The sequence below is a fragment of the Hippocampus zosterae genome, chromosome 4 (assembly GCF_025434085.1).
Source record: "Hippocampus zosterae strain Florida chromosome 4, ASM2543408v3, whole genome shotgun sequence".
NCBI classification, from domain to species: domain Eukaryota; kingdom Metazoa; phylum Chordata; class Actinopteri; order Syngnathiformes; family Syngnathidae; genus Hippocampus; species Hippocampus zosterae.
The window spans coordinates 23102971-23128774 of NC_067454.1; the positions used below are offsets into that span (position 1 = coordinate 23102971).

A 25804-nucleotide genomic window follows, 5' to 3' on the forward strand; every position below is an offset into this window, starting at 1 on the left:
AATTTTTTTAAATTAGGAGCAGAGCGGAAACCTTTCCCCCACCTATTTATTACAATCCATAGAACACTTCATTTCTATAACAAGGATAGAACACATCATCTTTTTTTTCCCCCCCATGGTAAATATGAGGTGTATTGACTATAAAAATGCCCACGACCTCTTCAGAACTCACTGTCTGCTGGTAGAAAAAAAACATAAGGTCCTTCACATTGGTGACTCTGTGGAAGAAGCATGCCCCCCACTGTCCCATTCACATCAACAAAATCACCGTAAAACAAAAAAATATATTTTTTGTGGTTACATTTGTGAAGTATCAATCATTTAACATTATATACTGTGCATTTTTACATATGTAATAATTTTATGTGAATATTATGTTTCAATTAAAGCATGTAAGTAGATCTTTATTTATATAGCGCTGCAGCTGGAACAAAGCGTTTTACAGAACAGTTCACATAAACTAACAAAAATAATAGAACAACACAGTATGAAACACAGAGACATACAATCGTAACCACTATTCCTGCATACGCCTTGTTGTTTGAAGCAGTTCTAAATGAAAGAGGCGAGATTCAAAGTGTCCTTTAACAGTAGATCAGAGACGTCATGCTCAAAACGCGCATGACGTCCCACATGTCTGCGATAAGCTAAGTTTGAAACTAAACAAGAAGCTCTAGCGCCCATTGATGAAAAAAAGAGATTGGTTCACCTCTCCTGTCCCATGTAGATCCGCTTCAATTCCAAGCACCAGCTCTCGGTTCCAGATACAAATCCACGCTCCACGCCGACGCTCCTCTCCTCAGCTTCAGCAGCCAACTAAGTGCTACTGTTCCACATCTCTTACCTTGTCTTCAGAACAGTGAAAGAATCTTGAACACATTCGGTCAAAGCATGTAGATATGGTGAAATATCAGCTTTTTTTTTTCCTGATGGAAAATCCATATTGCTGTTCCTTGAAGGGAAGTACAGTATACTACACGAATGTCCTCCAGGAACATAATGTTTGATCACATTACAACTTTATTTTTAGACAGTGGATGATTCATCACAGCACAAAGCAGCGTCTTGAATGTAACAATATTTCATTCCTCAGGGACAGGAATGTGTTTTTCCTCTTCTTTTTACTTTAAGCCTGCATGTGTTTGGCAAAAACAAAAAGCAAATAAAGAGCCGCAGAGCTTAGTCTTTCCTTTCCAAGACTTCTTTCAAGGGCTTTGTATAATTTAAGATGGCCAAATTGAGTGAAACCCTGTTTTTAAAGTTGAGTATACATATTCTTAAAACAAAAACAAACAAAAACGTTTGGTGTAGGCTTATCCAAAATCCTTTGAGATCAGCCACTCTGAAAATGAGGCTCGTGATCAAGACCAAAGCGGTAGAGGACTGGACATTCGATTGGGTCAACGATTGTCAGAATAAAATGCTTTTCATTGATTGTCAAGCAAGTGCACATATTCTTGGCAAAGGGTATTTTTATTTGTGCTGCTGCGATAAATTAATGTCTGATGTGTTGTTTATCATGAGTTGATTTGATACAAATAGGTAGGTCAATACTGTTGGCGCAAAATATTTCTCCAGAGGAGGAGCCAAATTTCCAAGCTGAAATAATTGCGCACACCCCGATTCCTGTCACTAACAAGGAGCTGGGGCACCAGTGAGCGGAACCTCTTCTAAAGGTATTATAAATGGCTATATTTTTCCAGAAAAGATTGCTATCCTGGAGACAAGCTATGGTTGCTGAAACGTGAAATGATACCACTGGGAAGAGGAGGAACACACATGGCTGGTAGTCCCAGGCAAAGACCTTAACATTTACAAGCAGGGTGCCCTAACCACAATCACTCTCAGAATATAATATATAAAATATAATACATCTTAAACGTTGAAGTTCCGATCACCAATCACCTTTTCACTCTTCATTCATCCGGCTGGACGGCAGAAGACGACCAGCGGCTGGGGGGGTTCTTCATAATGAATGCAATAAGCTTAAGAAGAGTGAGTTGAAAGAATGTGAGCTCCTGTCACTGCACAAAAGTGATGCAAAAAGGCTCAAACATCGAGTGACAGGCAACCTTGTCGACTGAGTCATTTACAGAGTGCAGATGGACATACAGTACATGACCTTGAAACCTTGCAGTGGTCAAGAGACTGGCTGTAAATGTCCTGGTCCATCAAGGCGCAAGTTACGCCCTTGAGCCTGCTGTGTTTCGCCTTGCTTCCAAGCAGCGACAGACCCACATGGACACCACCTCTGCATTTCCATCATTGTATTGCACGATGAAGGAATGACCCTAAAAACAGGAGAAAGCAAAAAGAATCATGAATACCGTCAGCATGGTGATGTAGTGTACTATTTATTTACCGTGCATTCAAAAAGTACTCCACCCCCTTTTTTTTCTGATGTAACCATATAGACACAAAACGGAAAATGTTCACAAATTTATCAAGGAGAAAAAAAAAAGAACTAAACAATCAGCTTGACTCATCAACCATTGAATTGTTAATATGACTGCACTTCAAATGTAAAGGAAATAAGGGCCAAAAAATGTAAATTCAGACTTGGAATTAAAACTCGGCCACTAAGAAGCTCAGCATCAATTGATTTTCCCCTCCTGAACTTCTCTTAATGGTGTATCGGTGATGACAAATTAAAAAAGTGAGCTGAGTGAGACCTGCTGTTGCTTTTAAGTTTGACTTATTCAACTGCAACTTATTTCTGCTTCAACAAACCCAACTATTAGCAAAAGCTTGAAACCTGAAATGTATTTATTTTCAACTCTTAGATCTTTTTCATCCATCCATTTTCAACACCGCTTATCCTGAACAGGGTCGCAGGGAGGTGTGTGTGTGTGTGTGTGTGCGGGGGTGGGGGGTGGGGGGGTTGCTGGAGCCTATCCCAGCTGACTGTGGCCGGAAGGCAGACTCCATCCTGAACTGGTCGGCAATCAGTCGCAAGGCACATTTAGTGACGGACTACCATTAACATTCACATCCCATGTCACTGAGTGGGATCTGAATTAAAAAAAAAAAAAAAAAAAAAACTATTTCAAGGTTGAAGGACCTTCAACTGATTGTGCATGATTTTGGAGGGTCCACTGTGCCCAGAACCTTAGACTGGGTTGATGGTTAAAGTATACACAACGATTGCTTTTGAGCAGCTTCATGAATGGCATGGTGTGGTTTCGCACGTCCCTACGTAAACAGGGTGAAGAATGGATAGAAAATAAATACATACCGGTACATAAATGATCATTTGGGGGCTCGATAGTTGATGCTGTTCATTTGCAAATGACTTGGGCAAGGAAGACAAAGCAGCTTTATGAATAGAGTGCATTTTAGGGATGCACGATAACCATTGGACAGATAACAATGAAACCGATATTGGGAGAAAATGACGTCACAAGAGCCGCCTCCAACGCACTAACAATGGTCTGGTTTACTTTCCCTTTACCAGCGGCAAGCAGGTAAAGATGGCTCGGCTGAGCGCAACTTCAGACGTAGCAGTGAGCCATTTGTTTCGACGGTTTGTGTTGCCTTTTACAAACATCACAAGACGTCATCGCATGTAAAACTGTTGGGATATTGGAAATAGGTGGGCAACTTGTCACATTGTTCGCGGTTGTACTAACAACTAGAAGAAGTTGACCCTGTGGCAACAAAGAGCAATGGTTTGAACACTATCTGGCTTAAAATCTGAAATAAAATAATGAGGAAGGACCTATTATTTAAATATACTTTGTAATTACGTTTAGTCTGTGAAATGCTGGAGAATTATTCACTACACAAAGCTGCTCGAATGATAAAACAGTAAAAGCCAGCAAGTAACTATTTGACAGACACTTGAAACTCACTTACACTTCAATGACTCCTTTACATACATTCCTTCATTGAAACACTGGTGGTGGCTAATATTTCCATTAATAGGCCTAACAATACTTCTTCCCGTTGACGTCAGAATAATTTATCGATGCTTAGAAAAGGAAGAGCAATAAAAATAAACATGTTATTTTCGATCTGATGTAGTTTCACTCCCAAAGTGCAATATCTTTTATGATCGTTTTTACTATTAACAGCTTGGAAGCGAGCATAATAAGAACAATAAACCCAAATAAATCAAAGTTGAAGAGGACTCACTGCTCCTAAATAGTTAAGACTAACAGATAACACTTTATCATCAAAATGTCTTGTCAGGCAGGCTTGTGATTATTGGCTTTAGTGATCTGCTTGTCAGGCTGTGAAAGTTGAGCAACAAAAAGCAATTGAAAAGTGTCTATATCTTGGGTACATGTGCGTCACTCCAGTGTTGATTTCCACAATTGGAGACTGGGTTTGTTTACCGGTAACATGTCTTGTATCCTGTGGCGCGATGTATTTCATTAACGAAGTTGTAAGCATGTTAATCCCTGTTCTGTGTGTTTGTTAGCAGTAGTTGAATGCGTCTCATATTTCACACATTTATGTTTGAGTTATGTTTATCTTTTTATTTATCCATCCATCCATGATCTGATCCGCTTATCCTCACGAGGCTCGCGGGCGTGTTGGAACCTTTCCCAGCCGTCTTCGGGCAGCAGGCAGGGTATACCCTGAACTGCTTGCCAGCCAATCACTGGGCACGCATAGAAAAACAAGCATCATACTCATAGTCACACCTGAGGACAATTTAGATCAGGGGTAGGGAAAATGTGTTCCTCGAGAACCATATAATGCCGTTTTAGATCTCTCTCTACGTCAATACACGTGATTCAAATGATCAGCTCATCAGCAAGCTCTGTGGAGGCCTGAAACGATCATGAACAATTGAATCTGGTGTGTTCGAGTAGGGAGGGATTTAAAACAGGAAGTGTTGGGCTCTTGACGAACCGGAGTTTCCTTACCCTACCATGTTTTTGGAATGTGAGTTAGGTGAGGTTTAAAATCAAATGAATTCAGAAGGCAATGGGACACACTTTCTAGTACTACGGAATGATAAACTGCGTTTGATTGGCAGTGTACATTTTGTACATATGGATCCCTACGTACCCGGAAGCGTCTTCATACAAATATTTATGGTAATTATACTATAACTTTACAAGTGCTGGTTACACTTGACTACAGTGTCTTCTAAATTATGTTGAATATTGGGTTAATTCTGTGTCATATAAAGCTCAAAGAAAACCGCTGGCTTCAAACAACAGTGGAGAAAATTTGACAGGATGAAACGTGAATGCCGCTCCAATGGCGTGACTGACAATGCATCAGTGCCATCTTGGAGCACGCCAGCATGTGTGAATGGGATATTTGTCAACAAAAACCCATGGGTCGAACATGAAAGCATTTTGGAGTCAAGGTGCTGACAGGAAAGTTCAGGGTAGACTGAAGAGATCCCACAACACACATGAGGAACCCAAATGAGGTGCAATGATATGCTGACCTTGTGAGTGAGCCGAATTTGTCACAGGGACATCATCTTACAAACTGAAAGCTGTTTAAAGAGCTCTAGGCACATCTTAGGTGTGCCCAAAACAGAAGCAACGCAAGGTTGTGAAAATTGCAGACTCCCCAGCAACCACTGCTGTAAGAACCATTCAGATGAAACTGAACTGGTGAGTTCTAAAATAAAGTGAAGCTTTATTCCCCCACATGAAGCTATCCTTCGACACTAAACCCTTAGCAAGGGGAAGTGGAAGCTCATTGTCAGAATTTGGGTTTTGGAACCGCAGGGTTACACTTTGAGTCCAGCACACAGAAACAAAAAGCGAACTTGATGCTGGCTGGATGCTCGTCTGCTTCCCAACAACTGTTGGGGTGTCCAGAAGAAAGGCATCGACGCCATTCCCAATATGAAGACAAAAATCTGAAAAGTTACAGAGGGTTTTCTTAGGTTAAAAAAAAGATCATCATGTATCAAAATGTGGTCATACTTTAAGTCCTAGTTATCTTGTTTACAGGTAGACAAATGAGTGAAAAAAACACCTTGAAAGTGAGAAACGCCATATAAAAAAAAAGAACAGGAATTAAAATACAATATGTTTTAATATGTGAGGTTTTTAGTTTTTTGTGGTCAAGAGGAAATATGGCATGACAAACAAACTGCACATTTGGCGGTTAAAAAAAAAGATAATTAACTGAAAATAGACTGAAATAGATGAAAACATGTTTTATGGCAGACAGCTATGGGAAAATGAGAGTTTACTCCTCAATTTTTTAAAATCAAATAAATTAGATATATTGAACTGAACTGTATTTTAAAACAGCATTTATGTGTTAATGTGGAAACAGGCAGACATGGGAGGAATTCTTTTGTGAAAAATAGAGGGGCTCATCTGGTGTCTCTGGGGTTGAATGTGTTTCTGTGCACACCTTTGAATAGAGAAGCAGAATGGGGTGGGGGGGCTTCATTGACAAGGGTGCTAAAAGGCTGATGTGAAGGCTGCTGGCTAGGGAATGAGGCATGATGAGGGTGAGCGGGAGGGAGAGATGACATGTCAATCAAATCCCAATCAAATAATGTAATTGTGTTGAATGCCTGCGCTTGTTTTTCTGGCCTTCATCGACAAAAATAAGCACATGGACAAAATAAGGTTCACCAGTGAAGTCTGCTAAATGCGAAAATAAGGGAATTTTACAGTAAGTGTATTTTTTAGGGGTGTGGGGGGAAGCCTTGAAGTGCAAAAGACAGCAACAAATAGCAAAACACAACATCAAAGCTCAAGGAAAAACAAAAATAACAACAACAAAAAAAGAAAAACTGACCACAACGCCAAATGGAAAAAAACCAACAAAACAACAAACAGTTAAACAAAACAGCAAATTAAGCTTATTACAAAAACTGTAAATTAAAAAAAAATACAGTTTTTGTTTTTTGTTGCTTTTTAGTTATTTGATTTTTCATTTTTCCCCCATTGGCTGTTGCATTTAGTTTTTGTTCTGTTTCGGTTTTTTTTTAATTATTATTTTTTAGTTATTTCTTTGTCTTGCACTTCTGGCCCACTGTAGGATGGTCTGTTTGGAAGCAAAAGCAAGAAACCTCATACAGGAATGGTGATCATCAAATCCTAGCAGCTAACCTCCTGGAGACTGGCCAATGGAAAGTTCCCTCATCTGAGCAATTCCATTAACTTAAGACGACAGAATCGAGTGCCCACAAGTATAAGGAGAGAAAAGCACGCTCACCTTCCTCCCCTCTTCGAAGGTTCATCGTATTGTGTTTTATTGTTTTTGTTATTGGTAAAGTGTCCTTGGGTTTCTTGAAAATATAAATAAATATAAATAAAAAGCATTATTATTATTATTATCATATGTTCATTGCAAAAGCTTAAGACATGGACAAATGGGTTGAATCAAGTTGTCTTTCAAACCAGAAAAATGATGGGTGATTCAATTTGAGACAGCTGACTTTATAGATTTCTTCAAAACCTATGGCCGACAAAATGACATCCGGATGCGTTTTCAATTTCCAACATCAGTCCATAGGTTACAACAAGCTCCCTTACATCAATATTTGGGAACACAAAAGTAGGTCGGTTCTCATAGGACGCCCAAGCCCCATGAAACCCGGTCCTCAAAATCAAGATGCGATAACTACTACAGTACACGGTATTTTGATTCGTCCAGCATATGTACTGTACTATTATTTGAGAAGTTTGCCTTCCAGTAGAAAGGAGTAGCTAAGATAAAAACTAAAGGCAAATGGTTGCACAAGCAAAACAGGCCGATGCCGTTTGGCACATTAACATACAGATAGAATAGGTATAAGAGTTTTAATGGACTCAGGAGGCTGGCGGAATGGGGAAGCAGAGTAAGAAGTGTGGAGGAAAAAAGGAATGAGGCAGAGGAGAGAGAAAGAGAGACAATCAGCAGACTGGCATTACAAAAGGCAGGCATCCATGACCTTCCATCGCTGGGCTCATAGCAGCAAGAATGAAATAAAATGCCTACAGGAGGACAAAACTACAGGTAAGAAGAAAAGTAGATGACGGAGAGGCACTTTGGTAGGACAAAAGTGAACAACATAAGAACTATGTATATTGCTAAACATGGAAGGCATGTTTCAAGATGCCATCCACTCATCCATTTACTTCCGCTTATCCCAGACCATTGACCACAGACTAAACTCATTAATTCTGGTGTTAAAAAAAACAAACCTCAATGTATAGATGATAAGTAGCATCCATCCATTCTCTGTAATACTTTTCCTCACCAAGGTACACCCGGCACCGTTGGCCAGTCAGTTGCTGAGCATAAACAACCATTCACATTGACGGCTACAGACAATTCAGGGTCATCAATTACTCCACCATGATTTTTATAAGGAATGTGAGGGGAAACCAGAATTTCCGCAGAAAACCCACGCAGGCACGGGGGAGGACATGTACATTCCAAACAGGGAGGCCAGATTTGACCACACAACCTCTGAATTGTGAGCCGGATGTGCTATCATAAGTAGCATTTCCAATCAAATGATCTATTCGACAAACAGATCTGCAATATATACAAACAACAACAATCATCTAAATGACAAGAATGCATTTTGGATGAAGAGATACAGGTATCATTTGTCCCAATGATGCACCGGCCGTGAAAATTAAATTCCAACGAACTTGACTAAAAATACTAAAAGAAAAACTCTTCATCACGAGACATTCACTTCCAGTGAGTGTCAGACCATGGTTTCCATTTAGCCCTCTATGGTGTCAGACTGCAAACTTGCTATCTGTTAGCAGCTTCGCATTTACACCCTTCAACGCTCTGTCCCGACAACGTAAAACTTCACCCCATAGCTCTCTGAGGACCTAACTGTCACTTGTCCTTGGCCTTAATACAGACAGTAAAATGTCTCTCCGCTTTAAAGGAGCTTTGTACAAATGACGGCCTTGTGGCGCAGAGGACACATGCACAGTTTGGAAGTTGTGTTGTACAGTGCACAATAGAGGTTACAGATTTCGGATGTAAAACACCTTTGGGAAGTAAGGGGAAAGATGAACGCAGGCCTACTATCATGTGATGGCTTAGTCCTTTTGTGTATATGAATAAATATAATCACAACCTACATTCGTACCAATTTAAGAAGAAAATGTCTGATAACTGTATTCATTTAGAAGACAATATTGTTACACTGAATTCATTTATCGACCGCAGCAGAGGTGATGATGTTAACCCCTATCTGTGTTCATGATATTAATGCTGAGACCACTGCCCACGGTTTAGTGTTAGCGTGAGTCAGTATTTGTGTATTTTGTACACATTAGAGTTGAATATTACAATTTTTTCTCCACGTCTTTGTGAGGGCTGGTTACCACGTCCGCCTCACAGTGCAGAGGTGCAGGATTTGAATCCCATACTGGCCTTCCCGTGTGGAGATTGCATGTTCTCCCCGGGCCTGCCTGGCTTTTCTCCGGGTGCTCCGGTTTCCTCCCACATTCCAAAAACATGCGTGGCAGGCTGATTGAACACTCTAAATTGTCCCTTGGTGTGACTGTGAGAGTGAATGGTTGTTTGTCTATGTGTGACCAATTGGCTGGCAACTAGTTCAGGGTGTCCCGCGCCTACTGCCCGAAGACAGCTGACATCGGCTCCAGCACGCCCTTAACCCTTATGAGGGTAAGCGACATGAATGGCTGGATGGATGAATGAGGCTAACATTCAGGTTTTAAGCGCAGGAATCTGTGCAGATGACTAGGAAAGAAGATGCAAAATCCAAACGTACTGTTAAGATCAAAACCGTCACAGAGTGAACTGATTGCACATAATGACTGGTGAAGCAGATCAACAAGTGGGGATTTTTTAAATAGTTGCTAGAATGGTCAGAAAAGTCACTCAAAACAACATTATCTTTCTGCAGTAAGTTGGTAACACTGAAGACAAAGTGCTGATCTTGCTTGCTTTCACTACCAATATGCATGCACAACAAAATAAAAAGGGCATACACTTCATTTTGTCTATTTATTTATTTTTACTTCTTAAAGACTGCAGGGCCGGTCAGAAGCTGGAGAAGGCCTGGAAGTGGTTTGCGAACCCAACTTTGCTGAGCTGTGTTTTAGGTCTTTAAGTTCACACATGAGGTCATGGCATTGGAAAAAGATGAGAACCAAACAACATGATGAGAACCACACAACATGATGAGAACCACACTAAAATTGTGACGTCGACTCTTGAAAAATTATTTTGCATAATAATCCACAAATACACACAGGCAAATATGCTGCTGATAGATTTGTTTGTCTGCTAAAAATGGTCAAAGTACACTTAATTAACTCTTGAACAGTACTTTGGGCGGAATCATCAACACAGTCTCAATTTAATAAATTACTGCTGAAGTGCACCTTAAATCCATCTCAATGTTTTTTGCAGACCTCTGTGACATTTTTCATTCCAAGCAAAAAGTTCATTTATGTTATTATAACACAGCAGTACGGATTTTAGAGGTCCTTGACTGCGAACCCTGCAACTTCAAAAAGTACAGTTGTAGACAAAAATGAAAGCGATGATAAACTTCGTTTAATTGACTTTAACCGGGGCGCAGGAATATGATAACACCTTATATATAGACTCTCAATGTGATTATTTTGAAGGTTGCAACCTTTTAATAGAGGGAATTGGTTTAACTTACCATCAAGTTATTAGGTGCAGGTCTCTCTTTGGGTTGTCTTCTCATGCTGAAAGAGCAGGTAGTCAAAATCTCCTCAATACAAGATATATACTGTACTGTGAATGTTCTAATCCTTAAAATAATCCACTCAAGCACCCATTTTCGATACCATGTATCGCATGGAGATGAGAGGTGGGAGTACTTCCTGCTGGACAGATCACCAGTCAGTTGCAGGGTTTATATGGTAATATTTAGTCATTTAGATTACAAAGCTATTTAATATTCTTAAAAACAAAACAATTAAAATTCCCACATAGCAACATTGAGTGGACAATGAAAATGTGTATGAGATTGTGACGAAGTGGTGAATGCATTCAGATGACAACAATGACATCTCTGTAGTAACATTTGACTTACCACTGAGTGATGAAGTGAACAAACATCTCGCTGAACTGTCCTGCAGGGAGAACTGGCGGATCCTTTGAAGAGAATTAAAAATGAAATAATAAATACAGACGTATGAAGTTTATGGGTGATGTTTGTCCATTTTTATTATTGGTGGTTAGCTTATCTAACATGAAATTGAGAGGGTGGTAGTCAGAAAACAGTTGTCCCGGGGGGTTAAATTTATCCTAATTTATCAAGGACAAATTACATTTTGTTTTTGCTAAAGTAAATACATTAGAATCCAAAATCGAGGCAGGTGTGTCCATATATACATACATACACATACATATATATACATACATATATATATATATATATATATATATATATATATATAGCGGCTGGATAGCTCAGTTGGTAAGGCATCGGTTTTGGCATACGGGAGACGGTGGTTCCAATCCCGCTTGGGGCAAAAAATGAGCACATAACACCATCCAGTGTGGGTCCTTGGGCAAGATCCTTCACGCTAATGCCTACCTCATACAATGATGAGAGGCAATAAAATGAATGACATGCCGGCTCAGACGTCGCCCGGACAAACAAGGTCTGCGTCAGGTGCTGGAGAACCAGAGCACCTTGATGAAAAATGGGCTACTGGAACAAAGCGGAGATGGACGAGATGCGATAACATGGCTCTGTTGGAATGCTACTACTCAAGCAACCCTAGTCAGAGGGGTTACATGAAGAGAATGTGGGCTGAATGGTTACTTCGAAACCCACAGTCACGGTTGACCACGAAACAACTAGTAACTCAGTGTTCCAACATCCACAAACTGCTGTCACAACTTGAGATTGATGAGGTACAACGCAGGTTCCATGGTGAAGGGCCCCAGGGTGCCAGACCAGAGGAGGAGGTCATACCAGAGATTGGGAGGCAAGCCCCAATAAATGCAGATGATGAGATTGGGAGGCCAGCCCCAATGAATGAAATGCTGAGCGAGGCAGCAACTGACCTGAAAGCTAAGATCATGGCGAGAATGAAACCTGGGCAACCTCGAAACCGATTACAACGGCTATGTGAAGTACCACCTGAAAGTCTAATGGAAAGTGTGAATGCAGCACTGAGGGCGATCCCTACCGTAACGATCACGGAAACCAATGAGCTGGTATACACTTCAGCATCAGTGATCCTTGAGATGCTTGGCTATAAGAGCAACCATGGAAGCCATGAGATACGTTACCCACCATGGAAAAGACGGTTGGAGGCTAAGATCAAGGCGGCCCAGAAAGATGTGAGTCAATTGACGGAGGCCCAGAGAGGTGTGATGAAAAGGCCGATACCCGAGAAGTACATCCAGATGACCATACCTGAAGCACTCGAAACTGCCAAACAAAGGCTCCAAGCCTTGTCCAGCCGCCTAAAGCGGTACACGAAAGAGAATGAGGCCAGACGAATAAACAGGCTGTTCGCAACACAACCTGCGAAAGTGTACGCTCAGTGGCAGGGTCCTAACAACAGAGCTGACCCACCAAGACAGGAAACTGAAAGGTACTGGAAAGGCATATGGGAGAAGGAGGTTGCACATAACAGCAGTGCACAATGGCTGGTGACCCTGAGAGAGGAGCACAGCAACCTCCCTGAACAGGACCCAGTTACCATAACAGTGGTAAACATACAGGAAAGAGTCTCAGATATGAAGAACTGGACATCACCAGGCCCGGTCATGGTCGACACCTACTGGCTAAAGAAACTCACAGCACTCCATGAGCGCCTAGCAGCACAAATGAACCAGCTGCTGAGAGATGGGACTCACCCAGGATGGCTAACGGAAGGGCGAACGATCTTGATCATGAAGGATCCCTCAAAGGGTGCGGTCCCATCCAACTATCGGCCAATAACCTGTCTCTCCACAACATGGAAGCTCATGTCAGGCATCATTGCGGCTAAGATAAGTGGACACATGGATCAATACATGAGCGAAGCACAGAAGGGCATTGGTAGAGATACCAGAGGAGCCAAACATCAGCTCCTGGTTGACACAACAGTCGCACAAGACTGCAGGTCCCGACGTACCAACCTGTGCACAGCCTGGATTGATTACAAGAAAGCCTATGACTCGATGCCACATACATGGATCACTGAATGCTTGGAGTTGTATAAGGTGAACAGGACCCTAAGAGCCTACGTTGCAAACTCGATGAGGATGTGGAAAACCACACTTGAAGCCAATGGCAAGCCACTTACCCAAGTGTCCATCAAATGTGGCATATACCAAGGTGATTCACTCTCCCCACTGCTGTTCTGCATAGGACTGAACCCCCTAAGCCAAGTAATCACCAAGACAGGCCATGGATACCGCCTCAGAATGGAGCTACAATCAGTCACCGACCAGGATCTACAGCAGCGACATCGGGATGTCATACGGGCTTGAGAAATGTAGTCGGATGGTGACTAATAGAGGAAAGGTAGTCCGCACTGAAGGGCTCTCACTCCCTGGAGTGGAGTAAGGAACAATAGCAGACATTGAGGACAGTTACAAGTACCTCGGAATACCACAAGCTAATGGCAACCTCGAACTGGCCACAAGGAAAGCAGCTACGGCCAAATACCTCCAGTGAGTGAGTCCCAAGAAGCCAGCTCAATGGCAAGAATAAGACCCGGGCAATAAACAGCTATGCCCTGCCAGTTATCAGATACCCTGCAGGAATAATAAGGTGGCCAAAGGAAGAGATTCAGACCACGGACGTTAGGACCCGAAAGCTCCTAACCATGCATGGAGGGTTCCATCCCAAATCCAGCACCCTGAGACTGTACGCAAGCCGAAAGGAAGGAGGCCGAGGACTAGTGAGTGTGAGAGCCACTGTCCAGGATGAAACATCCAAGCTCCATGAATACATCAAGGAGAAGGCTCCAACGGATGACGTACTCAGAGAATGTCTCGGACAATGGGGAACAGTAGATGAGGCGCTGGAAGAGGGACCACCATGGGAGGACAAGCCCCTACACGGGATGTACCACCGGACCATAACTTAAGTGGCCGATCTCAAGAAGTCCTATCAGTGGCTAGAGAGGGCTGGCCTGAAGGACAGCACAGAGGCACTCATCCTGGCTGCTCAGGAGCAGGCCCTGAGCACCAGAGCCATTGAGGCGCAGATATACCACACCAGACAAGACCCAAGGTGTAGGTTGTGCAAAGAGGCACCTGAAACGATCCAACACATAACTGCAGGGTGTAAGATGCTGGCAGGGAAAGCCTACATGGAACGCCATAACCAGGTGGCTGGCATAGTCTACCAAAACGTCTGTGCGGAGTATGGACTGGAAACCCCAAGGTCAAAATGGGAAACACCTCCGAAGGAGGTGGAGAATGACAGAGCGAAGATCCTGTGGGACTTCCAGATCCAGACTGACAAGATGGTAATGGCAAACCAACCAGATAGCGTGATCATAGATAAAGGGCAGAGGAAAGCCGTTGTTGTGGATGTAGCAGTCCCAAATGATGGAAACGTCAGAAAGAAGGAACACGAGAAACTCGAGAAATACCAAGGGCTCAGAGAGGAGCTGGAGAGAGCCTGGAAGGTAAAGGTGACAGTCGTGCCTGTGGTGGTCGGAGCACTCGGGGCAGTGACACCCAAACTAGATGAGTGGTTGCAACAGATCCCGGGAACAACATCGGACATCTCAGTCCAGAATTGTGCAGTGCTGGAAACAGCAAGGATATTGCGCAGAACCCTCAAGCTTCCTGGCCTCTGGTAGAGGACCCGAGCTGAATGAGGGACGGACCCCACCTGAGGGGTGAGATGAGGATTTTTATATATATATAAAAAAAAAAAAATCCTCATCTCACCCCTCGGGTGGTGTCCGTCCCTCATTCAGCTCGGGTCCTCTACCAGAGGCCAGGAAGCTTGAGGGTTCTGCGCAGTATCCTTGCTGTTCCCAGCACTGCACATTTCTGGACTGAGATGTCCGATGTTGTTCCCGGGATCTGTTGCAACCACTCATCTAGTTTGGGGGTCACTGCCCCGAGTGCTCCGACCACCACAGGCACGACTGTCACCTTTACCTTCCAGGCTCTCTCCAGCTCCTCTCTGAGCCCTTGGTATTTCTCGAGTTTCTCATGTTCCTTCTTCCTGATGTTTCCATCACTTGGGACCGCTACATCCACTACAACGGCTTTCCTCTGCCCTTTATCTATGATCACGATATCTGGTTGGTTCGCCATTACCATCTTGTCAGTCTGGATCTGGAAGTCCCACAGGATCTTCGCTCTGTCATTCTCCACCACCTTCGGAGGTGTTTCCCATTTTGACCTTGGGGTTTCCAGTCCATACTCCACACAGATGTTTCGGTAGACTATGCCAGCCACCTGGTTATGGCGTTCCATGTAGGCTTTCCCTGCCAGCATCTTACACCCTGCAGTTATGTGTTGGATCGTCTCAGGTGCCTCTTTGCACAACCTACACCTTGGGTCTTGTCTGGTGTGGTATATCTGGGCCTCGATGGCTCTGGTGCTCAAGGCCTGCTCCTGAGCAGCCAGGATGAGTGCCTCTGTGCTGTCCTTCAGGCCAGCCCTCTCTAGCCACTGATAGGACTTCTTGAGATCAGCCACTTCAGTTATGGTCCGGTGGTACATCCCGTGTAGGGGCTTGTCCTCCCATGATGGTCCCTCTTCCAGCACCTCATCTTCTGTTCCCCATTGTCTGAGACATTCTCTGAGTACGTCATCCGTTGGAGCCTTCTCCTTGATGTATTCATGGAGCTTGGATGTTTCATCCTGGACAGTGGCTCTCACACTCACTAGTCCCCGGCCTCCATCCTTTCGGCTTGCGTACAGTCTCAGGGTGCTGGATTTGGGATGGAACCCTCCATGCATGGTTAGGAGCTTTCGAGTCTTAACATCCGTGGTCTGAATCTCTTCCTTTGGCCACCTTATTATTCCTGCAGGGTATCTGATCACTGGCAGGGCATAGCCGTTTATTGCCCGGGTCTTATTCTTGCCATTGAGCTGGCTTCTTAGGACTTGCCTCACTCGCTGGAGGTATTTGGCCATAGCCGCTTTCCTTGTTGCCAGTTCGAGGTTGCCATTGGCTTGTGGTATACCAAGGTACTTGTAGCTGTCCTCAATGTCTGCTATTGTTCCTTCAGGGAGTGAGACCCCTTCAGTGCGGACTACCTTTCCTCTCTTAGTCACCATCCGACTACATTTCTCAAGCCCGAATGACATCCCGATGTCGCTGCTGTAGATCCTGGTTGTGTGGATCAGGGAATCTATGTCCCTTTCGCTCTTAGCATACAGCTTTATGTCATCCATGTAGAGGAGGTGACTGATTGTAGCTCCATTTCTGAGGCGGTATCCATAGCCTGTCTTGGTGATTACTTGGCTTAGGGGGTTCAGTCCTATGCAGAACAGCAGTGGGGATAGTGCATCACCTTGGTATATGCCACATTTGATGGACACTTGGGTAAGTGGCTTGCCATTGGCTTCAAGTGTGGTTTTCCACATCCTCATCGAGTTCGCAACGAAGGCTCTTAGGGTCCTGTTCACCTTATACAACTCCAAGCATTCAGTGATCCATGTATGTGGCATCGAGTTATAGGCTTTCCTGTAATCAATCCAAGCTGTGCACAGGTTGGTACGTCGGGACCTGCAGTCTTGGGCGACTGTTCTGTCAACCAGGAGCTGATGTTTGGCTCCTCTGGTATCTCTACCAATGCCCTTCTGTGCTTCGTTCATGTATTGATCCATGTGTCCACTTATCTTAGCCGCAATGATGCCTGACATGAGCTTCCATGTTGTGGAGAGACAGGTTATTGGATGGGGCCGATAGTTGGATGGGGCTGCACCCTTTGAGGGATCCTTCATGATCAGGATGGTTCGCCCTTCGGTTAGCCATTCTGGGTGAGTCCCATCCCTCAGCAGCTGGTTCATTTGTACTGCTAGGCGCTCATGGAGTGCTGTGAGTTTCTTTAGCCAGTAGGTGTGGACCATGTCCGGGCCTGGTGCTGTCCAGTTCTTCATATCTGAGACTCTTTCCTGTATGTCTGCCACTGTTATGGTAACCGGGTTCTGTTCAGGGAGGTTGCTGTGCTCCTCTCTCAGGGTCACCAGCCATTGTGCACTGCTGTTATGTGCAACCTCCTTCTCCCATATGCCTTTCCAGTACCTTTCAGTTTCCAGTCTTGGTGGGTCAGCTCTGTTGTTAGGACCCTGCCACTGAGCGTACACTTTCGCAGGTTGTGTTGCGAACAGCCTGTTTATTCGTCTGGCCTCATTCTCTTTCGTGTACCGCTTTAGGCGACTGGACAAGGCTTGGAGCCTTTGTTTGGCAGTTTCGAGTGCTTCAGGTATGGTCATCTGGATGTACCTCTCGGGTATCGGCCTTTTCATCACACCTCTCTGGGCCTCCGTTAATTGACTCACATCTTTCCGGGCCGCCTTGATCTTAGCCTCCAACCGTCTTTTCCATGGTGGGTAACGTATCTCATGGCTTCCATGGTTGCTCTTATAGCCCAGAGTCTCCAGGATCACTGATGCTGAAGCGTATCAGCTCATTGGTTTCTGTGATCGTTACGGTAGGGATCGCCCTCAGTGCTGCATTCACACTTTCTATGAGACTTTCAGATGGTACTTCACATAGCCGTTGTAATCGGTTTCTAGGTTGCCCCGCTTTCATTCTCGCCATGATCTCAGCTTTCAGGTCAGTTGCTGCCTCGCTCAGCATTTCATTCATTGGGGCTGGCCACCCAATCTCATCATCTGCATTCATTGGGGGTTGCCTCCCAATCTCTTGTATGACCTCCTCCTCTGATCTGGCAGCCTGGGGCCCTTCACCATGGAACCTGCGTTGTACCTCATCAATCTCAAGTTGTGACAGCAGTTGCCGTTTGTGGATGTTGGAACACTGAGCTACTAGTTGTTTCGCGGTCAACCGTGACTGTGGGTTTCGAAGTAACCATTTAGCCCACATTCTCTGCATGTAACCCCTCTGACTAGGGTTGCTTGAGTAGTAGCATTCCAACAGAGCCATGTTATCGTATCTCGCCCATCTCCGCTTTGTTCCAGTAGCCCATTTTTCATCAAGGTGCTCTGGTTCCCCAGCACCTGACGCAGACCTTGTTTGGCCGGGCGACGTCTGAGCCGGCATGTCATTCGTTTTATTGTCTCTCATCATTGTATGAGGTAGGCATTAGCGTGAAGGATCTTGCCCAAGGACCCACACTGGATGGTGTTATATGCTCATTTTTGCCCCAAGCGGGATTCGAACCACCGTCTCCCGTATGCCAAACCGATGCCTTACCAACTGAGCTATCCAGCCGCTTTTTATATATATATATATATATATATATATATATATATATATATATATGTATATGTATGTATGCATGTTCTGCTTGGCTCTCGACGAAGGCGGACGCTTTTTGCACAGCTCCCCTGCCCTCCCACCTTTTTTTTCCCCCCCTGCTCGCCACTTAGTCTTTTGTGCTGTCTTTGTCCAATTTTTTTTCCCCTAGCCTCATACCGTGTTTTTCATCCGAAGAACTAACCATGGAATTAGTTGGCTGGTCTCTCGATGTAATCGACAAAATTTTTTCGACGGAAAGAGCGGGCAGTGGGGAGCCTGCTTGCCCTCCGGGGACACTTGCTGCCGGATACGCCCTGGATCCATGGAGAAAGTGGAGACCGGTGTGCCTGACAGTACTGTCCGTGGAGGATGTGGAAGACATCTACATCATTGACCTTTTGATAACAGGTATGCTGCTGTTTGGTGTTGGCAGCTTGCTGTTCTATCGCAAAATTCAACCGACGGGAGCGGCTCTATTGGAAGTGAAGAAGCTGCCGGTCACTCTGGATGGCTTGGCGCGAATGTCCAGCACTCAGACTCAAGTGGTGACTGAGCTCAACCGCAATATTGTTGCGACTTTGGAGTTTTGGAGCGACTCCGCGCGATTGAAAATACCATGGAGACGTTGGCATCCACGCTGCGAAAGAATTTTCAGATCTGAATGATTGGCGCCAGTGAGGAGATACACACCAAAGACTCAAGGCTGTCTGGAATTGTTGGCGGCCGTCTCTCAAAAACAAACACCACTATGTGCCCTTTCCCCTGGATGGAAATACGCATGGAGTCTAGGGTCCCCACCACCACCCCCCTCCTTCTTGGCCATGGACTGATAAGCCGGGACTGTCCACATGATGAGCAGACCTCGACGAAGCAGCTATGACCTATACACGCATACACATACACATACACGACTGGACAAGCACACGCGCATACACATCCTGGTTATCACCGTCTTCATCGCCCCGATTCTTTTTCCCCCGTGACGTGGTTCCAGAATGCGGAGCGCAACGGTGACCGTGCAGCTGGTCATTTTCGGCCGCGTCGCGGTTACAACCCCGCCCCCTTCCCATTCATCCTCCCCCTTGTACATGTTATGTCTTGTGACTTGTTGTAACTGTCATATGCTTATTCATGTGCTAGGGTCTTTTTTTATCCTGGACTTAAATTATCCTCAGAAGAGGATAGTTTGAGCGTGTTTTTTTTACCCTCTCCCTAACCAGCGTTTTCCTTTCTGAATTCTGATTGTAATTTCCCCATTGCGGGACAAATAAAGGATATCTTAATCTTAATCTTAATATATGCACGCTAACATCGTCGCTTCAGATGTCAAACAGTGGATGCGGCTCCAGGCGTTGTCTTTTCCATGGAAACCGAAACGGCTCTTTGAGTGTCAAAGGTTGCCGACCCCTGAGCTAGTGAACTCAATTTTCTGTGGGCTTTCAAAAATGAGTCAAAATGGTCAAAAATGGCTGGCACAGGGTCGCTCAATTTGAGAAAAACAGCTGGCACTGAATGAGCTAGGATGTTGCAACATGGATAAGCAAAGAAGATGGATGGATGTTTTGTGCACAGTGCTTTCAAAGCTTTGTAAAATAGAGATTAGATTTGGTGATATGAAAAACAGCAACTGGGATACACAAAAAATACATCAATAAATAAATCTGGGGTCAGAGAGCAGAGGTGTATTCAAATGCTGATGTCTCAAACCTATTGACATTTGAACCCCTGCTGAGCCGCAAAGACCACCTCTATGGGCAGGGTTCTCGATTTCATATGCTCTGATCGACAACCTCGCACAAACCATAATGTGTGAAACTGATTAAATGAACAAAGAAATGGGTCCCATCGAATCTCGCTACACTTTACAGCGCTATTGTCACAGGGATGGATGATATATCATGGATGTAGACTTACATCACGTGGGTATCAAAGCAAGGACAAGTGCACCCTTGAACACTGCACCCTATAAGCCTCCTGGGAGTACACGCTTTTAAAATGAGTGCACCAAACATATAGACGACATGACATGGAAAATAAATAAAATGTGTCGTTTAAATAGGACGAATCATCTAAGTCCACCTGTCATATTGATTGGCACGTTTAACCTTTGCGGTATCAAACAAACACATATTTATGCATGTATTCATGTTTCCAGCAAGAGGAAGACTGCTGCAGCTTTGATGTTGCAACAAGCAAAAAGCACAAAAGACACGAAGGCTGATGAAAGTGGCTCATCTATGTGAATTAGTCCTCCGGTTCCACCATGACAAAAAGGGTACGAGTAAATATACATGTCATTGCCATGAAGCAATTATGAGGCAAAATTAGATCAGTAATTACAGGCTCGAAAATAAAGGGCGAGTTCTTTATCAGTTGAACTGCTTGCTTTTACCCAAACCGAAATGAGGAGCATAAATGAGAGCAAACAGTGGGCAGATGGTCGGACCAACTACAGAGAAGCTCTACTTCAAGGAATCAACTGAAAACACTTTCATAGAACATGAAGGAGAAAACAATTTCTTTGGCTGAGTTGTTTCATCCAAAATGTAAAAATTACATGAACGGTCATCAGTTTTCAAGGACTAGAGCCAGTGATGGAGGGAATTTGCTCCAAAAATAAGAACATACAGTCATCTTTTGCATTTATAAGTCACATCATGAGATATTCATTATATTGTTGTTTATTATAGTTACTGAGTCCAGTCACTCTTTATATCGGGGCCACAAGACAAAATTAGACAAAGGCCATTAAACCACATTTACAATGTCGATTTTTAAGTCAACTAATCACCACGAGCCAGAATTTCTTACTTGCCAAAGGTAGCCAGGCATAATTGTTTTCTTTCGTCAGCACACAAGATTGCTGAGAAGTCATTGTTGGACCAAACCAAGTCCAAACATGGCATTCTGATTACTATTGCTTGTGCGGAATATGAAAAGCAGCAAAATACTGCATCCCTTATAAACAAATCTGGCATCCCTTCACTGGCTGCTTATACATTTTAGAGTTATTTTCAAGATCCTATTATTCGTTTTCAAATCTCTAAATGACCTCGCGCCAGCTTACCTCTCTGAGCTCATCCGCCCCTACACACCTGCCCTGCGCCTCAGGTCTGCGGGCCAAACATTATTAGAAGTACCAAGAACTAAACTGAGGCTCAGAGGGGATCAAGTCTTTTCCGTTGCTGGTCCCTCTCTCTGGAATGACCTCCCACTAAACATTCGGCAAGCCTCCTCGCTGCCCATCTTTAAAACCCACCTCAAAACTCACTTGTATTCTTTAGCATTTGACTCAGCATGACTCAGATTCGATCTTAGTTTTACTGTTTGGTGCCATCTACCATCTTTGTGACCGATTATATGTGAGTTGCTCCATGTACAGCACTTTGTGTGCAGCGATAGCTCTTTGAAAGTGCTCTGTAAATACATTTGAGTTGAGTTGAAAAAATACGGTTTTATCCATCTCAGGGTGTGGCCACTTTGCCATTTGCGACGACATCCCCGTTACTTAGGGCTCAGGTAATGACCAACCATTTCAAAGATTATGATAACAAATGAACTTAGCTATGTTTTCAAATTTTGCATTTTCATTTTAAAATGTTTCAAAGAATTCATAAAACAATTCATCACCGATTTTAAAAAATTATGTAATTTTTTTAATACTAAGTAAGCTATTACTCTACACCAGGGGTGCCCAAACTTTTTGGACCAAAGATCTACTTTTCGATCAACTAACATCCCGGGATCTACCCTTACCGGCACGCGCACACACGCGCACACGCCATGTTGAGAAACAGCCTGAAACGGAGGCATGCCACGCACTTTTGCAGCCTGTTAACTATCGTAGCTCACACATACCATTTTAAAGTGCTTTCCTGGGCCCTCCAAGATTCCTATTCTTTGCTCGTGCCCTCGGTGAATTGTACACGAAGTAAACTCTGAATGAGAATCATGACGATAAAAGATAAGAGCGCAACAGCTCTGATCACAAGCTGCAATTGCAAACTGCTGAGCGCTAACAACTTCTGGTGACGTAATCACGCACCACCTTAAATTTAAGATTTACCTGCTTTATTTTATTTATTAAATGTTTTTTTTTTTTGGTGAAAATGAGACTGATGATTAGTGTGCAGTGTATATTAACACACAAAATATATTACTAACATGGTCAAAGACACACAAATGGTTGTTTGGTTTTTTTCTCCTCGACACTCCTCGGATCTACTTGGGACCTGTCTTAGATCTACCGGTAGATCAGGATCTACCTAATGGGCACCCCTGCTCTACACAGACGGGATGCTAAATATTATTTTAAATCATAAATAACTAGTAATATGAAATATATACATGTATTTATTTTTGTTAGCATTTATCTCAAGCAATGCCATTTTACAAAGTGAAAATCACAGACCTTATTTCATCTTGTAGTGACAAGGAAGTGTTTCACATACAAAAGGGATAAAAACTAATAGCGGAAAAGGTATGCAAAGAGGAAATTTGTATTCAGTTTCTCTTTTCTTCCCAATATTGTTCCAACAAGCTTCTCTGGTGTTGCTTGAAGGATCTGGTTGGAAATTGTGGATAATTTGGAGTCTATGACGTTCCTATGATCTTACATTTGAGATGCAGCTTTCCCAGCACTGCTTTGAGCAGGGGTGTGCAACTGGCAGCTTATATATCTCCCCCCCCCCAAAAAAAATACTAAACACATTTCCTCTATTACAGTGGATTCAAATATTTGCGGATTTATATTCCTCAACCAGCATAGACATATTGAGCTGGAGGACTTGATTCACAGAAATGTCATGTCGAGAATGGAGTTCACGATCAATTAAATGTAGACAGTATGATATCAGTATGTTTGTAACTATGTGCAGTGTGAATATATATCATCTGTTATTCTCAACTATAAATGTTGATTTTGCATCATTAAGTTAAATTCATTACAGTCACCTTACTCGTTTTCGGTTAAAAACCTCTAAATCTTAAACTTTTCACATGAGGAAAGTGCTTCGAGTTACTGTCTCAAAATATTTTTTAATCTACTTTGGTGCTGCTGACTTTGTAAAATATACAACAGCAGTGTTGTGCATAAGATGTAATGAATGAAAGGTCCGCCATTCAAATGTGCAAGTACATATTGTGTTGTATTGCCTAAGGCAGTTGCTTTGGGTGGAAGGCTGAGTGAGCGGGGAGCTCAGCGGCCCGAAAGGTTTGCTTCATTAGGAAACAAAATATAAGCTTTCTGGTCCATTAGGACTGACTTTAGATGCAAAAGCACATAAGACGACGACTCACCTCATCGACGATGCATTGCAGTAACTGAAGAGGCTGAAAGAGAAGATGAAACACGTTAGCTGATAGGGATTTTCTTGGCAATCTGGAAAATCAGTGTTGTGATTCAGTCAGCTTCGTAGATAAATGAAATGCAGGGCAGTCAGACAAAGTCATCGTTAGCTCCCGCTTTTTTTTCTTGAATATTATCGTTCCATACGAGCAGCGACTACTACACGAGCAGTTTAATGCATTAGCAAAAATGTTCATGCTAATCCAGTGAAATGTGAGAACGCAAGCCCATTCAAAGAGTTTGCAAAGAAACAAACAAAAAAAATACTTACCATTAGAGATCCTTGGTTTTTCTGGATCTGGAACACAAAGTGGAGAAGGGAGATATGGCTATGTGTAATTAGCATATCATAATCAAGACGATCCACTTGGACACATTATGATCACTAGGAGAAAATTATCGCTTTCCTGGTGGCAATTTGTGGGTATGCGAAACACCATTTACATAATGAAAACACACAATTGTTAATGGCCTTGCTTTCATTTGGGAGAATGGGCATAAAAAGATCCACTAATGTGAATCCTCAGAGTAGCACTTTATTCTTGCCCTGCAGGTTATCTCGAGGTACTGAGATATACAATAATTGCTACAATCGGCATGACCAGATGTCAAAGTGAGCATGTTCAAAGTGCCATTCTATAACACAGTGCAACGTGAAGTCGATTCAGGATGCTGGTCTCCAATTTGTTTGGAGTCAATGAAAAAGAAAAATTTAAATCATGTAATAAGTAACATTTTTAAGTACACAATGAAATTAACCGTTTTAAAAATGACAAATACATAAGAGATACATTCAAATTTTACCCATGCACAAACACTTTTGAAAGAAACGAGGGAGAACAACAATTTAGAAGATAACTCATATTCTACTCTACAATCATTTCATCCTCTTTTATTTCCACTTTGAAAATAAGCACGCAAAGTTGACAATTACTAGGTGCATCTGGAGAAAAGCCAAACCAATCATTCACTTTCATTTTCATCTTTGCACAAAGTGGGGTCAAGGACCACGAACAAAATTGGACATCTCAAACAGACGACACCATCAATGAATTAAAACTTACACTACCTAGATTGCACACGACAGCTTCGAAGTAATGCTTTTATTGATTTGGCCCGAGCGCAGGACAGCGAATAGACAGGTTTTACAGCAAATAGCTATGGATCAGTTCCACAAAAAAAGAAAGAAAAATCTGCAAGTGTTGAGCGGTGGTATATGTGGGCTTCGCTGTAGATAAAATGTTGTCAACAGGGGCAATGCCTTCCCTTACATGTTTCACTCTGCGATAACATGAAAACCCCTTTAAAAAAATTCCATTTGCACCTTAGTAAAACTAAAGTTTGAGAAACAAGTTCATATTTTGACTAATTGAGTGATGGCTGTTCCAAGATGGAGGCTCTCCAAATGTCTGTCTAATGTAATAATGTTTCCTATCAAACTGTTCATTATGCAACTCTTTTGACAGTATATTTCCGCACTTATTGATTCACTCAATTAAATACAGCTTCCCACAGACTGTAAGTATCAAGAGACTCTTAAACTGCCTCCATATCCACTTTTGCCTGATTCAGACACATTAAAGGCAACAATGTAAAAGTAATTTGCCCTGAAATAATTACTTGGACCAAATTGCATACTGCTTCAGAGGTTGAAATTGTATTGTCGAACACAAAGCAATTCAAGTATAACCAAACACTTATTTTTATATGGGGAAGTTTAACCACGTATCAAAAGTGATCGCCACCATCTCTTTTTTTTCCTGAACGCTGAGCTTGATTATCACTTAGGAATATAAACATTCTTAAGTCCATCTGCACGGAACAGGACATCTCTGCAAGGTCTATTGCATTTTTGCCGCACTTCAATGTGTCAATTTTTGTTTTCGCTCCATTTGTACACTGCCTTCCCTTCCCTCTCTATGGCCTTTTATAGCCTTAATATTGTACTACGAAGAATTAAGACCTACAACAAGTGAAAACAACACAATGAGAAACGAAAATACCATTTCGCAAACAAAAGTCGGTCAGGACCAAATGTGTTGCCAACATCAGATCTTGTGTCGTCAAAGACTTTTAGGCTGGTGCAGCAAGGCCTCAATTAACTCCTTACAAAGAGCTTTGATCAAGTATCAACTCATGCTACTATTTACTGTCAGCAC

General features: G+C 43.0%; 1 protein-coding gene across 3 annotated transcripts in view; it reads right to left on the reverse strand.

Moving 5' to 3' along the window:
• Positions 1-1002: 1002 nt before the first annotated feature.
• The window catches only part of map2k5 (mitogen-activated protein kinase kinase 5), a 57442-nt gene continuing 32640 nt past the window's right edge, over positions 1003-25804 (reverse strand). For all 3 annotated transcript variants that reach the window (XM_052063217.1, XM_052063216.1, XM_052063218.1), the window contains 5 exons: positions 23917-23943; positions 23597-23629; positions 10985-11046; positions 10589-10634; positions 1003-2291 (listed from right to left, as the gene is read on the reverse strand). In XM_052063217.1, coding sequence (XP_051919177.1) covers positions 2184-2291; positions 10589-10634; positions 10985-11046; positions 23597-23629; positions 23917-23943 — 276 coding nt within the window. In that variant the 3' untranslated portion in view covers positions 1003-2183. The remainder of the gene's footprint in view (positions 2292-10588; positions 10635-10984; positions 11047-23596; positions 23630-23916; positions 23944-25804) is intronic.